The sequence below is a fragment of the Tasmannia lanceolata genome, unplaced genomic scaffold (genome assembly GCF_043159265.1).
Source record: "Tasmannia lanceolata isolate RefF3 unplaced genomic scaffold, GAP_Taslan_0.1 ptg000006l, whole genome shotgun sequence".
Lineage (NCBI taxonomy): Eukaryota > Viridiplantae > Streptophyta > Magnoliopsida > Canellales > Winteraceae > Tasmannia > Tasmannia lanceolata.
The window spans coordinates 50,510,190-50,524,750 of record NW_027518683.1 but is presented as its reverse complement, the minus strand read 5'-3'; the positions used below and the strand labels follow the sequence as shown (position 1 = coordinate 50,524,750).

The 14,561-nt window shown below is 36.9% G+C and overlaps 1 protein-coding gene across 2 annotated transcripts in view; it reads left to right on the top strand.

The window, feature by feature from the left end:
• Positions 1-14,561, top strand: part of LOC143880493 (ribulose-1,5 bisphosphate carboxylase/oxygenase large subunit N-methyltransferase, chloroplastic-like) — a 50,056-nt gene that overhangs the window by 10,335 nt on the left and 25,160 nt on the right. The window contains exons 2-7 of one of the 2 annotated variants that reach the window (XM_077383544.1): positions 320-429; positions 1,666-1,729; positions 2,737-2,844; positions 3,040-3,099; positions 8,055-8,162; positions 11,960-12,029. In XM_077383544.1, the coding sequence (XP_077239659.1) occupies positions 320-429; positions 1,666-1,729; positions 2,737-2,844; positions 3,040-3,099; positions 8,055-8,162; positions 11,960-12,029 (520 nt within the window). Of the gene's footprint in view, positions 1-319; positions 430-1,665; positions 1,730-2,733; positions 2,845-3,039; positions 3,100-8,054; positions 8,163-11,959; positions 12,030-14,561 lie in introns of both variants that reach the window. The other variant, XM_077383543.1, reaches the window with a different exon arrangement.

Here is a 14,561-nt window from a genome sequence, read left to right as displayed (position 1 = left end):
AACAAGCTCCAAAGGCTGCTGACAGCTTTCTGGGAATTGGAACAGCTGGCTAAGCATATAGGACAAGGACAAGGTGAGTTCCAACTTATTATCAAAACATGGTTGTGCCTATATCATTTTCCTATTATTTATTTATAATAATATCGATCCAGTTATGGGTTACTTTTGTTCAACAGATTGTATCACTGTGTGTGCATTGCTTTTGAACTTTTAGTGATGTATAAGTGCCAGATTTCTATGCCACTGCTGAAGATTATGCTATGACTATGAAATATTACATCAAATTGCATTTAACTTAACATTTAGGTTATTACCTTAGGATTCGCTTGGCTTAGTTGAGGACTGCGGGGAGTTCTTGCCATGGTTACAGCAAAAGGCGGGCCTTGAAATTTCTTCAGTACTTTCAGTTGGAGTTTCCATTTATGGCAGGTTTTGTCATATCACAGGTTTCACTTCAGGTCATTTATTTTTGCGAATGCATTAGCTCTGACACTTGAAGCAGTTATAAGGAGTTGAAATCTTTTTTTATTTCCTGCAAGTGTACATTCATAACAAGTCACTTACTTGTATGTTTTGGAGTTCTATATTTGATTAAGTTGTGCTTGGCATTATTTTAGTATATAACCTGCAATCCCATTCTTGCATGATGAAAATTTCTTGAGTTTTCTGTTTATTTTGATTGTAGTTTTTTGTTGACTACATTCTATTTCTCACTGATGGGAAAAACAGTTTTTCCTTATGTTTCTTTCTTATTAGGGAAGTTGTGTAAGCTAGATTTTACTTGGCCTGCATTTATAATATATATATATTAGGAAAATGTTTCTGAGGTGTATATATATATATATATATATATGAGAATAGAGTTCCTAAGGTGTCACCTCATATAGCTTATATGAGGTGGCGCTTAAAAATATATGAGAATAGAGTTCCTAAGGTGTCACCTCATATAGCTTATATGAGGTGGCGCTTAAAAATATATGAGAATAGAGTTCCTAAGGTGTCACCTCATAAGCTATATGAGGTGACACCTTAGGAACTCTATTCTCTTTCTCTCTCTCTCTCTCTCTCTCTCTATATATATATATATATATATATATATATATATATATATATATATATATATTATCCAAGGTAACAAGTGGATTAATCATATCATTATTGAATATCTTTATGTCATTTGGGGATCTATTGTTCTTTTAGGATTAATCATATCATTTCAAGGCAAATGTGATTGCTGATGGCCTTAACAATTCAGAAGTAGAAGGAATTAATGCCTTCAAATGTGAATTGTGTTTTGTTGCGATGGCTAATCTTTAATTGTTGTTTTAGGCTTGACATGATTATTACTCATTATTATATAAAAATCCATACAATATGAATGAAGCATCCTATCATGGATGAAACCTATGATTCTAATGCATCGCCAACTAATATCTGATCCCAAAATTCCCGAAATTCAATAACTCAAGTTGATCATCCTGCTATGGCTTGTCTAATTTTTAATAAAGAGATAAATTATACTTATCACATCAGGCCTTTTCACGGTCCATATGAGATTTCTTGGTTGAAACATTGAATGAATTGTATTTGATATCTGAGTAGCTTGTATTGAACTGCTTCAAACCCTAACTACGGATTAGTTTAGAACTTGCTTCCATGATGCAGGTCATTGTTTGCATCCAAGTTCATAGAAGCTGGAGATTGCATATTGAAGGTTCCTTACAGTGTTGTATGTTATTCCACTTCACTTCATAAATTTGTCTTGAGGTGCATCTTATAGCTTATGTCACAAATATCAATCTCGGTAATGGGCCTGTTCACGATTCTTCGCCACCGGTGCAAGGGAAAATGTCGGGATATATTATTGTTTTTTTTGTCGGATTTATATAGCAAAAAACGATAAAAATAAAATTATTTATATATATATATATATATATATATATATATATATATATATATATATATATATAGAGAGAGAGAGAGAGAGAGAGAGAGAGAGAGAGAGAGAGAGAGAGAGAGAGAGAGAGAGAGAGAGGGAGAGAGAGAGAGAGAGAGAGAGAAAACGGTTCCTACACACGTGTAGATAAGTTATCTACACACTAGCTTAAAATACAGTGGGGGCCACATTATTTGGGTGATCCAAACCATTCATTTTTAAGGCCCTCTCATAGATAGGGTGTCCACAAAAAATCAGATCCATAGGATCATCCTAACCATTCGAACTTTGGAGGCAAAAAATGAACTAATTTGTGAAGGTTTATAGACATCCATTTTACCTCCACAAATCGTAGGGTTGGGATGATCCTATGGATCTGATTTTTTGTAGACACCCTATCTATGTGGGGGCCTTTAAAATGGATGGCTTGGATCACCCAAACAATGTGGGCCCCCACTGTATTTTAAGCTAGTGTGTAGAGAACTCTCTACACATAGGTGTAGGAACCGTTTTCTCATATATATATATATAAATATATAGAATTTAAGAAAAAAATAAAAGAAAAATACCATAAAAATATCGCGATAATATCATGATATTATATGATATTTTATGATCTTTTATGATAAAAATGAAAAATATTGCTACATTTTTAAAATATCGGGATTATTTCAGGATTTTGTCGTTTTATCAAAATGTCGGGATAAAAACATGATAGGAGATATTTGTGACAGTCTTATAGTTGTCTGTTTTATCCCAGAATTATCATTAACTCCTACTGTCTTGTGATTCTGCAGCAGATCTCTCCCGATAATATTCTTCCAAAAATTGAGTCTTTTTTAGGTGACGATGTTAGCAACATTGCACGGCTTGCCGTAGTTTTTTTAGCTGAACAGAAAATGCGTCAGGTATTATTTACTGACCTGTTGTCTTTGGATTATCAAGGGTAACTTGGCTATACTTTAAGAGCATAGACAACCATGTTCTGTTCACATCTTTGAAGAATCGTTGGTCATTGGGCTACATAATTCCATCAAACCAAACTGGGAATGATGGAGAAATAGGATGAGCTTATCAGTTTCACCTCGCTTTCTTTTGTGCAGGATTCTGAATGGGCTCCCTATATCAGTAGTCTCCCCCAGATTGGTGAACTGCATAGCACGGTACTTATCTATACTTTAGCGTTGATGTGATCTGACCGTTGGATCTTTTTATTATCGTTGATACCTTGCTTAGTTTTCATGTTATTTGATTACATTAGCTATTTTGGACATTATTTTGGACTTAGATGTGGGGGATGTCCACATCATCTAGATGTGGGGGTTCTTGTGCATTTCATCTGTCCCCAGCTTTTCCCAATCCAGTGGAAGTTGTTACATTATGTTGTTATAATCAAGCAACAATATCTATCGGTACATACTTGTAGTTCCATATGATTGTACAGCATATACAGAGGGGGGAAGGGGGCAATCACTACATTCGTTGTAAAGTAACTGTGCTGAGGATTATTTAAGTCAAGTTTGTATTGACTCGTCTCATATTGATGGATCCCCTGACTAAATCTATTGGAGTGGAAGCATTTAAAACACATGCTATGGATATGTGTCATGAAGTTGAGAGTAAAATTGGTCTTTCAGGCCAAGTGGGAGATATTGAGACTTTATAACATTTTTATGTTGCCTTGGAAGAAAGTTTAATTATCTTAATCTTCATTCTCTCCATGTGCATGATGGGTATGAGAGAATTGTTGAAAGCACTTATTTTCTGTGGTGAGTGTGTCAGGATTGCATATTGACGATGGAATATATATATATATATATATATATATATATATATATATATATATATATATATATATATATATATATATATAGAGTTAAGTGAAGCTACACATACGTGTAGCTAACTTAGCTACACCGACGGCTTAAAATACAGTGGGCCCACATTATTTGGGTGATCCAAACCATTCATTTGATAGGCCCTCACATTGATAGGGTGTGCCCAAAAAATCAGCTCCATAGGATCATCCCAACCCTTCAAACTGTGAAGGCAAAAATTGATAGATTTGTGAAGGTTTTTACACGTCCAATTTTGCCTCCACAAATCGTAGGGTTGGGATGATCCTATGGAGCTGATTTTTTGGGCACACCCTATCTATGTGAGGGCCTATCAAATGAATGGTTTGCATCACCCAAACAATGTGGGGCCCACTGTATTTTAAGCCGTTGGTGTAGCTAAGTTAGCTACACGTATGTGTAGCTACACTTTTCTCACATATATATATATATATATATATATATATATATATATATATATATAGAGAGAGAGAGAGAGAGAGAGAGAGAGAGAGGAAACTGTTGGTGAGCTAGCTTGCCCAATCACATGGGCCCACTTTGTTAGGATGATCCAAACCATTCATTTGAAAGTCCCTTACATAGATGGGGGGTGTACCAAAAATTAGCTCCATAGGATCATCCTAACCCCTCCATTTGTGGAGGACAAAAATGGACAGACACAAATCTGCCCCATTTTTGTCCTCCACAAATGGAGGGGTTAGGATGATCCTATGGAGCTGATTTTTGGTACACCCCCTATCTATGATAAGGCCTTGCAAATGAATGGCTTGGATCACTCCCCAAAATGTGGGACCCATGTGATTGGGCAAGCTAGCTCACTATAAGTTTGGTGAGCTTAAGCTCACCAACAGTTTCCTCATATATATATATATATATATATATATATATATATATATATATATATATATGAGGAAAGTGTTGGTGAGCTTAAGCTCACCAAACTTATGGTGAGCTTCAGCGCCCAATCACATTGGGGCCTACTTTGTTAGGATGATCCAAAGCATTCATTTGAAAGGCCCTTACATAGATGGGGTGTGTACCAAAAATCAGCTCCATAGGATCATCCTAACCCATCCATTTGTGGAGGTCAAAATCGACAGACATTATTTGTCCACAAATCTGCCCATTTTTGTCCTCCACAAATGGAGGGGTTAGGATGATCCTATGGAGCTGATTTTTGGTACACACCCTATCTATGATCAGGCCTTGCAAATGAATGGTTTGGATCACCACAGAAAATGTGGGACCCATGTGATTGGGGCGCTTAACCTCACCATAAGTTTGGTGAGCTTAAGCTCACCAACACTTTCCTCTCTCTCTCTCTCTCTCTCTCTCTCTTTATATATATATATATATATATATATATATATATATATATATATATATATATATATGAGGAAAGTGTCTCTAGTCTCTCCCCTAGATAAGCTTATCTACTCCTCCCTTTTAAAAAACACAGTGGGCCCACGCTGTTTGGATGATCCAAAGCATTCATTTGATAGGTCCTAACATAGATAGGGTGTGCCCAAAAAATCAGCACCAAAGGGTCATCATAGAACTTCGTTTTGTGGGGCACACCGTGTCCAAAATGGACGCATATAAACGTCCGTCCATTCTGGGTACCACAAGGCCCCACAAAACGACGTTCTATGATGACCCTTTGGTGCTGATTTTTTGGGCACACCCTATCTATGTTAGGACCTATCAAATGAATGCTTTGGATCATCCAAACAGGGTGGGCCCACTGTGTTTTTTTAAAGGGAGGAGTAGATAAGCTTATACAGGGGAGAGACTAGAGACACTTTCCTCTCTCTCTCTCTCTCTCTCTATATATATATATATATATATATATATATATATATATATATATATATATATATACACACACACATAATATATGTATAATATATGTAGACATATATTATGTATATATATATATGTATACATAATATATCCTCCACAAGGCTATCCTCCGCAAGGCTATCCTCTACAAGGCTATCCTCCACAAGGCTACCCTCAACATGGGTACCCGCCTCAGGGATATCCCCCACAAGGGTACCCACCTGCAGGATATCCCCCAGCTGGATACCCACTGGCAGCTTATCCTAGTCCCTCTGCTCCACCAGGTATGACAGCTAATTAATCTTAATACCCATTGTGACACTTAGCCATTTGTGCCTTAGTAGTGACATCACAAGCCCACAACCCTAGGCTTTGGCCTAGATTTGTTTTGATTTAGCCTTATGATTAGTTTATTTGCTTAGGACATGTTTGTTTTATTTCACTTAGACACCTTATTCTGGTTATTTTTGTAACATTTGATTGGACCTATGTGGGGGATGTCCGCATCACTACCCGTGGCCCGCTACCCTTACCCTTGTACCCATGGCCCAACACTAGTTACCCTTACCCTTGTACCCATGGCCCAATACATATGTATATACATATACATATACACATCACACATGTATACATATGTGTATATATATACACATATATATATATATATATGTGTATATATATATATGTGTATATATATACACACACACACACACACACACACACACACACACACACATACATAGAGGAAACTGTTGGTGCGCTTAAGCGCCCAATCACATGGGGGCCCACTTTGTTAGGATGATCCAAAGCATTCATTTGAAAGGCCCTTACATAGATGGGGGGTGTTCCAAAAATCAGCTCCATAGAATCATCCTAACCCATCCATTTGTGGAGGTCAAAATGGACAGACATTGTTTGTCCACAAATCTGCCCATTTTTGTCCTCCACAAATGGAGGGGTTAGGATGATCCTATGGAGCTGATTTTTGGTACACCCCCTATCTACGATAGGGCCTTGCAAATGAATGGTTTGGATCACCACAGAAAATGTGGGACCCATGTGATTGGGCGCTTAAGCGCACCATAAGCTTGGTGAGCTTAAGCGCACCAACAGTTTCCTCATATCCATTTGTGGAGGTAAAAAATGGGCAGATTTGTGGACAAACAATGTCTGTCCATTTTGACCTCCACAAATGGATGGGTTAGGATGATTTTATGGAGCTGATTTTTGGTACACCCCCCATCTATGTAAGGGCCTTTCAAATGAATGCTTTGGATCATCCTAACAAAGTGGGCCCCCATGTGAAAAACGAAGAGAGATAGAGAAGGCACAAAGATGTGCCTACACACATTTCCATGTTTTTCATCAATCACATAGAATCAACAATCTTCACAAATCTACCTCCTAGCAAAACTACCCAAGTTCCAAATATATAGGCGCACACACACACACACATACATACATATATATATATATATATATATATATATATATATATATATATATATATATATATATATATATATATATATATATATATATATATATATATATGAGGAAACTGTTGGTGCGCTTAAGCGCCCAATCACATGGGTCCCACATTTTCTGTGGTGATCCAAACCATTCATTTGCAAGGCCCTATCGTAGATAGGGGGTGTACCAAAAATCAGCTCCATAGGATCATCCTAACCCCTCCATTTGTGGAGGACAAAAATGGGCAGATTTGTGGACAAACAATGTCTGTCCATTTTGACCTCCACAAATGGATGGGTTAGGATGATTCTGTGGAGCTGATTTTTGGTACACCCCCCCCCATCTATGTAAGGACCTTTCAAATGAATGCTTTGGATCATCCTAACAAAGTGGGCCCCCATGTGATTGGGCGCTTAAGCGCACCATAAGCTTGGTGAGCTTAAGCGCACCAACAGTTTCCTCATATATATATATATATATATGTGTGTGTGTGTGTGTGTGTGTGTGTGTGTGTGTGTGCCTATATATTTGGAACTTGGGTAGTTTTGCTAGGAGGTAGATTTGTGAAGATTGTTGATTCTATGTGATTGATGAAAAACATGGAAATGTGTTTAGGCACATCTTTGTGCCTTCTCTATCTCTCTTCGTTTTTCCATAACGTAATTGCCCCTCAGATTCTGACTGTTGGCAATTCTCACAAGGGGACTCCTACTGCTCCCCTAGATGAAGTAGCTTTCTTGCTTAGTATATAAGAATATGTCTTAGGGTAACTGTTGTTCTCCCTTTTTCTATTCAATCCATTTTTATTGCTGATTTACTTCTGGATTTCTTCTTCCGTCTATGAACATATTTGACTGAGATCATTATTGTCCTATTCAATCCTTGAAGGAGGAAAGTATTCTGTAAATATTTGACAAAATAGTTTTTTTTGTTTGTATCATTACCAGATATTTTGGAGTAAAGCAGAACTAGAGATGGTTCAAAAAAGCCCTTTATATCAGGATACTATCAACCATCGAGCTTACATTGAGAAGGAATTTTTGAAAGTCAGACCAGTATGTGCTTCATTTTCCACATGTTAATTTGATTTTTATTTCTTGATGACTAGTTATAGGATATAGATGCTTTGGTATGATTATGATGCATTTAGATTTGTGATGGTTAAAACTTAAAATGTTGAAGTCCTTTTCTTTCCGGTGGGACGCTTTTATTTTTCATGATGATGGTTGCAGTATTTTATATACTGATGCTGGCCTTTTACTGTTTTGAATTGGAAGTCTTCTCTAGATCCGCACATGCCCAAATGCCACTCCTTAATCTAGTTCTTTTCTTTCTGTACTTACTCGCATATGTCTAACTGTCACTTTGCACTCCAGTTTAGTGCTATGCTTTGTGTTATCCTCTTCTATAAGAATCTAAAAGTGTAGCATAAAGATAATCACTGTTTAAGATCGGTGAACTGATCAAACATCGATAGATGGCTGAGGCCCTCTATGAAGTTGTTTGTACTTTGATTGTTGGCACAGAGACAATTATTCATGAATAGAAGAATGGTTCCCATTCTTTATCATGACTAAATCAAAACGTTACAATTGTAATCACATAGTGATAAACACTTAGATCTTTACACATACATTATAAGAGATTTTAAATGGTGTGTGGCCGTATAGTCTGATATTTTTCAATAAGTGCTGTACGGCCCACTCCATAGGATGATCCAAACCGTCCATTTGTTGGGCTACAATATAAATAGGTTGTACCCGAAAAATCATTTCTATAGGATGATCCTAGCCCTCTGATCTATAGAGGAGCTGTATATTATGAAAATCACTATAGATCTGAACTTAACGAAGGTCAATTTGTAAATTTAGTCACCTAATTTTGATTGTTAATGAAATTAGCAAACTTTACTTGAAGGTAGTGCTCATAATATAACTAGATGATTTAGTTGTGAGTTATATTTTTAAGAGGGTTGTTATTCTACATTGAAATAATATTTTGGACTCCGTTGGCTTTATTTTTATGAGATTCAGGGGAACGTGGTTCTTAATGGGTTTGTTAGAGGGTGGGCTTGTGCAAGGAACAATCTAGGTACTAGGCTCATTAAGAAAAAAAAATTGAGGTACTAGGGTCAAGTATACTAATTTTACATTTATTGAAGACATTGGGTGATACGTTTCACATATTCGTAGTTTTCTAATTAACCTTATTAATCTATCTTCCTCTCTCTGAATGTGAGTGTTCAACCTGGTCTTAATAAGATGATTTAGTCATGAGTTATATTTTTAAGAGGGTTCTTATTCTACATTGAAATAATCTTTTGGACTCCGTTGGCTTTAGTTTTATGAGATTCAGGGGAAGGTGGTTCTTAATGGGTTCGTTAGAGAATGGGCTGGTGCAATGTTCATTCTAGGTACTTGACTACTAGGCTCATTAAGAAAAAAAAATTGAGGTACTAGGGTCGTGTATACTAATTTTCCATTGTTGGAAGTCATCGGGTGATAAGTTTCGCAGATTTATAGTTTTCTAATTAACGTTAATAATCTATCTTCCTCACTCTGAATTCGAGTGTGCAACCTGGTCTTAATCATTCTCCATTGATAAATAAATAGAATATATCCTGCAGCCATTCAAAAAAAAAATAAAAAAATCTTGCATTAGATTACATGGTCTTGCTTGGACAAATATTTTGTTTGATTCCATGTCATTCTCTCGTTTTGGCATCCCATTTTTGGTAGATAACATTGTTATTCTACATGCTAGTATTTTTCTGGTTAATTATTCCAGAAACTGTTGTTTAGAAGATATCTGATAAATTTAGAGAATATTTCACTATACTTCGATACAATACAATTAGCCCTAATGAGTGATTATATAGAACACTCAAAAGGGTTAAACATAGAAAGAGATAACAATAACAAGGCAAGAGATAATTCTAGAAAACCTACCTACTACGATTAGCCTAATTGCTAATTTATGCTAGCTACCTATTCTAGCCAGGTTACTCCATTCAACCCACTTGCCTAATCTAGCCCCATGATGATCCAATGGTGTGAATTCAACACAATCTGACTATGAGATCCCACATATTCTAACATGCCCCCTCAAACGTATGTGGATTGGAAATCAACATACGTTTGATTACAATGAAATTCCCCAATAAGAAAATAAAATTTTCTCCCCATAAGAAAATAAAATCTTTTGATTGGAACCGCACTGCCGAAGTTTGATGTTGTTGCCGAATGTATATTGCCGAAGAAGACGCCGCTTGTTGATTTGCCGTGAAGAGATGGATGAGAACAAATCATAGCCTCAATGGGCTAGACAAGAATCAAGCTTCGATGGGCGAGTAGTAATGGGTCACTATGGACCAATGCCGGAATGGGCAAGAGATGGGTCACTATGGACCAATGCTGGAATGGGCAACAAAAAGGTCATTGTAGACCAATGCCGGAATGGGCAATGAAAGGGTCATTATGGACCTTTGCCGAAATGGGCAAGAAAAGGGTCACTATGGACCAATGCCGGAATGGGCAACAAAAGGGTCCCTATGGACCAATGCCGGAATGGGCAAGAAATCGGCCATGATGGACCAATGCTGGAATGGGCAACAAAGATGAGAAAAAAAGCGAAGAGATGGACGGCAATTAGCGGCTATATTGAAAAGGGTGTGACATTATTAGGACTAGTGAATTTTTATTCAGAGGGTGAGAATATCAAATTTGGGGACAATATGAAAGGGTGCAAAGGAGATTCTAAAACACGAGAACTCTTAAAATGGAAACGGTGCCATCATCTTGGGGTGCCATCATCTTGGAATTTCAAAACAATGAAAAGATAGGAGTGCACTTCTCAACTCTTGGACATGAGTATTTAGAAAAGATGAAGAGAGGGTGCCTCAACAACTATTTATCACTGTTGCTTTTTTTTTTCTCTTTTATACTCAAATGGATGCACAAGATGACAATGAATAAAAGGCAGATAACATTGCAATGAATAAAACTCACATTGGATTGGATAGCAAAGAACATCAATTGGATGCACATGATGACATGGAAAATCACATGAGATGAAACGAATTACGGTGACTGAGTAGTTCAATAGAAAATCCCTCCTGCTTCATTGATGACAGTGGATTCAAGGTCTAGAAAAAAAAAAAAAGCACGAGGGAGATGCTCGTTGACAAGTTTTAGGTTTGGATTTGTAGTAGTGGGATCAATGAGGACTGGGCAGATCTGGTAGGAAACAGCGAGCGAGGCAACAATGGTCAATGGTTGAGAATGAATAAAATTGCTATGCTCATAGAAGAAAAAAGGAATACTTGCCGGGCGGACAACCTTGGTTAGATTGGCCGTCCGCCGGAGAACGAGATCTCTGATGTTGTGGTCAGTCCGAGGTTCGATTGACCAGCTCTGATACCATGATAAATTTAGAGAATATTTCACTAAACTTCGATACAATACAATTAGCCCTAATGAGTGATTATATAGAACACTCAAAAGGGTTAAACATAGAAAGAGATAAAAATAACAAGGCAAGAGATAATTCTAGAAAACCTACCTACTAAGATTAGCCTAATTGCTAATTTATGCTAGCTACCTATTCTAGCTAGGTTACTCCATTCAACCCACTTGCCTAATCTAGCCCCATGATGATCCAATGGTGTGAATTCAACACAATCTGACTATGAGATCCCACATATTCTAACAATATCCATAATTCCTTTTTTTTGAATGGCTAGATATCCATAATTCTCTGAAGTTTGTTCTTAATTTCTTAAGTATTTTTCGCAAACGAGTGCTCTTTTGTAAACTCCTTGTTATAATATTAATATTATGTCTTATGGTTTCAGGTGCTCGAACGTTTCCCTCATAACTTTGAAGATATGACAGTTGAAGACTTCATGCATGCGTATGCTTTAGGTAGAATGCTTCATATGAATGTGTATTGTGATCCACGATCTTATTTTATTGCATCCTGATTATGTGATACAAGTTAATTTTGTTTACAATTCCAAACGTTCAAGATTTTATTCATTCGATTTTGTATGCTTTCATTGTGAATTTTCTTTATGTTGTTTCAAATTGTCGACATTTTTCCATATTAGTTTGAGAGATTTGTGTTTTTCTTCTCATTGTTTCTGAGAACTAGAGGTACTTTCCTTCTTATTTTTCTAAATGCTCTTTTGTCTCAAGCTTTATTTGGGGCCCCTCAAAAATTGGAAGAAGACTCTGTTGATTAATTAAAAAGTTAAACCTTTTCCAAATGAAACTACTATGATATTGGTTTCCCTTTTGCGTTAAAAGATCTTTCCAATCTTGTTGTGATTTTCATTTGGTCTATCTCTTGGTTTACATTTGGTCTATCTCTTGACCCCTTTACACTTTCCCAATTTCCATTTTCTTGCTGTACTTTTCTTCTTTCTTTTAGAGAAGAAAAAAGTCTCTTATATTCCTTCGTCCTGTAAGATCCGAAAAATCCTAGATGGTCATTTCCGCCGCCTTGTGCACGGCCATATTATGGTGATTGTGTGTATTGATCTTGTTAAAAGTATAAAAGATTAAAAACGCCTTTCTCCAACAGCTTAAGCTTTTGGAGTAACTGGTAGTTTAACATGGTATCAAAGCAAAAGTTCCTGAGATCAAACCTCCCGGATAGCAAAATTCCACATGCGATGGTCGGCCCAAAGCGGGACCACATGTTCACGTGTTTGCCAAGTGGGCCACACGTGAGGGGAAGTGTTAAAGTATAAAAGATTAAAAATGCCTTTCTCCAACAGCTTAAGCTTTTGGAGTAACTGGTAGTTAACAGATCTAATCACCACGAGTCCTAGTCCGTTGTCATCGTTCTCACTATGATCAGATCATCTAACCTGTTGGTGGAAAATGGATATTTTTTGGTTTTGATCAAGAGAAGTTCTACTGCCATTTTTTTGCAAGGTTTGATCTGGAAGATGGGATCTCTGTTTGAGATGAGATCTAGACCCCCACTTTATTCCCTTATTGTGGCTTATCAACTCAACAATTATCACTACACATGCGTCCGCCGTCAAAGTGTATTGTATTGAAGAATTTGATATGATTTTGGTGTTTGAGTTCTGCAAAATCACGGTTTATGTTGATGGGTCTTTGTTATGAGGCCTTGGCTTATTCAGATTAACCCATTGAAATTTAATTAGCCTTCACTGCATATAAATGGCTGGATGGTTGGTTAATCTGGACAATCCCGACACATATAGACTATCTTAACTGTCAGTGATGAAAATAGTTAGTTGTCCATGTCTAACACATCAGAGATGACTAAGAGTCTATTCATTATTTTTGTTCCATGTCTTTATTCTTTCTTTTTTCTTTTAAGATAATTTGTGTTGTTTGGAATTTTGTTTTGGTGACAAGGCAACAACTATCAATATTTTTATTAGTGGGATTGTCATTATGATATGTGCTTATGTTTATGGGTAGTTTTAATGTAGTAGTTATGTAGTTGTGTGTATGTAGTTTAGGGTTGTGGGGTTAGTTATTTGTGACGTGTCTTGTTAGTGGGTAAGTGTGCTTGTGATGTGGCACTCTCTCTTGCTTGTATTTATGTAGTAGTAATCTAATGAAATGACGAAGAAGAAGAGAATTTTGCAACAGCAAAGGAAACTTTGTTTTGAGGAGAGTCATGGTTCCTCTCGAATCGAGCCATTAGGAGGTCCGGTTGCCTCGAATCAACCTCTCCCCCCCTCATTTCTATTTTCTTTTTGTTTATTTCCGTTACGGCCGATTAGGCACGTAACACTATCATTTCCCTTACAAACTATTGTCATATCTGTGAAATAATTGCAATCCCCCGAATTTGCATCCCGATTTTGAATAGGTTTTTGACTGCTGCCAATGGGAGGCATCTCCTGAAATCCCAACGGCAACCTAAGAGGGGGTTGTGAATTGGGTAATTATAACTTTTGCAAAAACAAATTAGATTTTCAAGATCAATTTGTCCCTTGTTAATTGGAAATGGAAATAACAAATGTAAAGACATTCCCAATCACAAATACAGAGGAGGAAAGAGGAGAGAATGAAGATTGCCCAATGAACACCGAGATTTATAGTGGTTCGGTCTATTCCAAAGACCTACTCCACTCTTCCAAGTTTGTCTCCTTGGGATTTCTACCATCTTGGTATCCTCCTTTGGGCAGGAACCGGAGCTGCATACAATCGAGTCTTTAAACTCTCCAAAGGTTACCACCTTTCTTTACAATGATTGAAGAAGAAGATTGAAAGCTCTCTTGTGCCTCTTAGTAGGCAAGTAATACAATCTTGAAGTACTCCTCACGCTCACAAAGATTTACAAATGAATCCTAGCTCAAATCCCCTCAAAGGACAAATCAAAGTTCAATGCTCAAGGGAGTGATTGTGAGGTTTTTAATAACCAAATAAATGATTCACAAGTGTCAGGTAGGCAATAAATTTTGA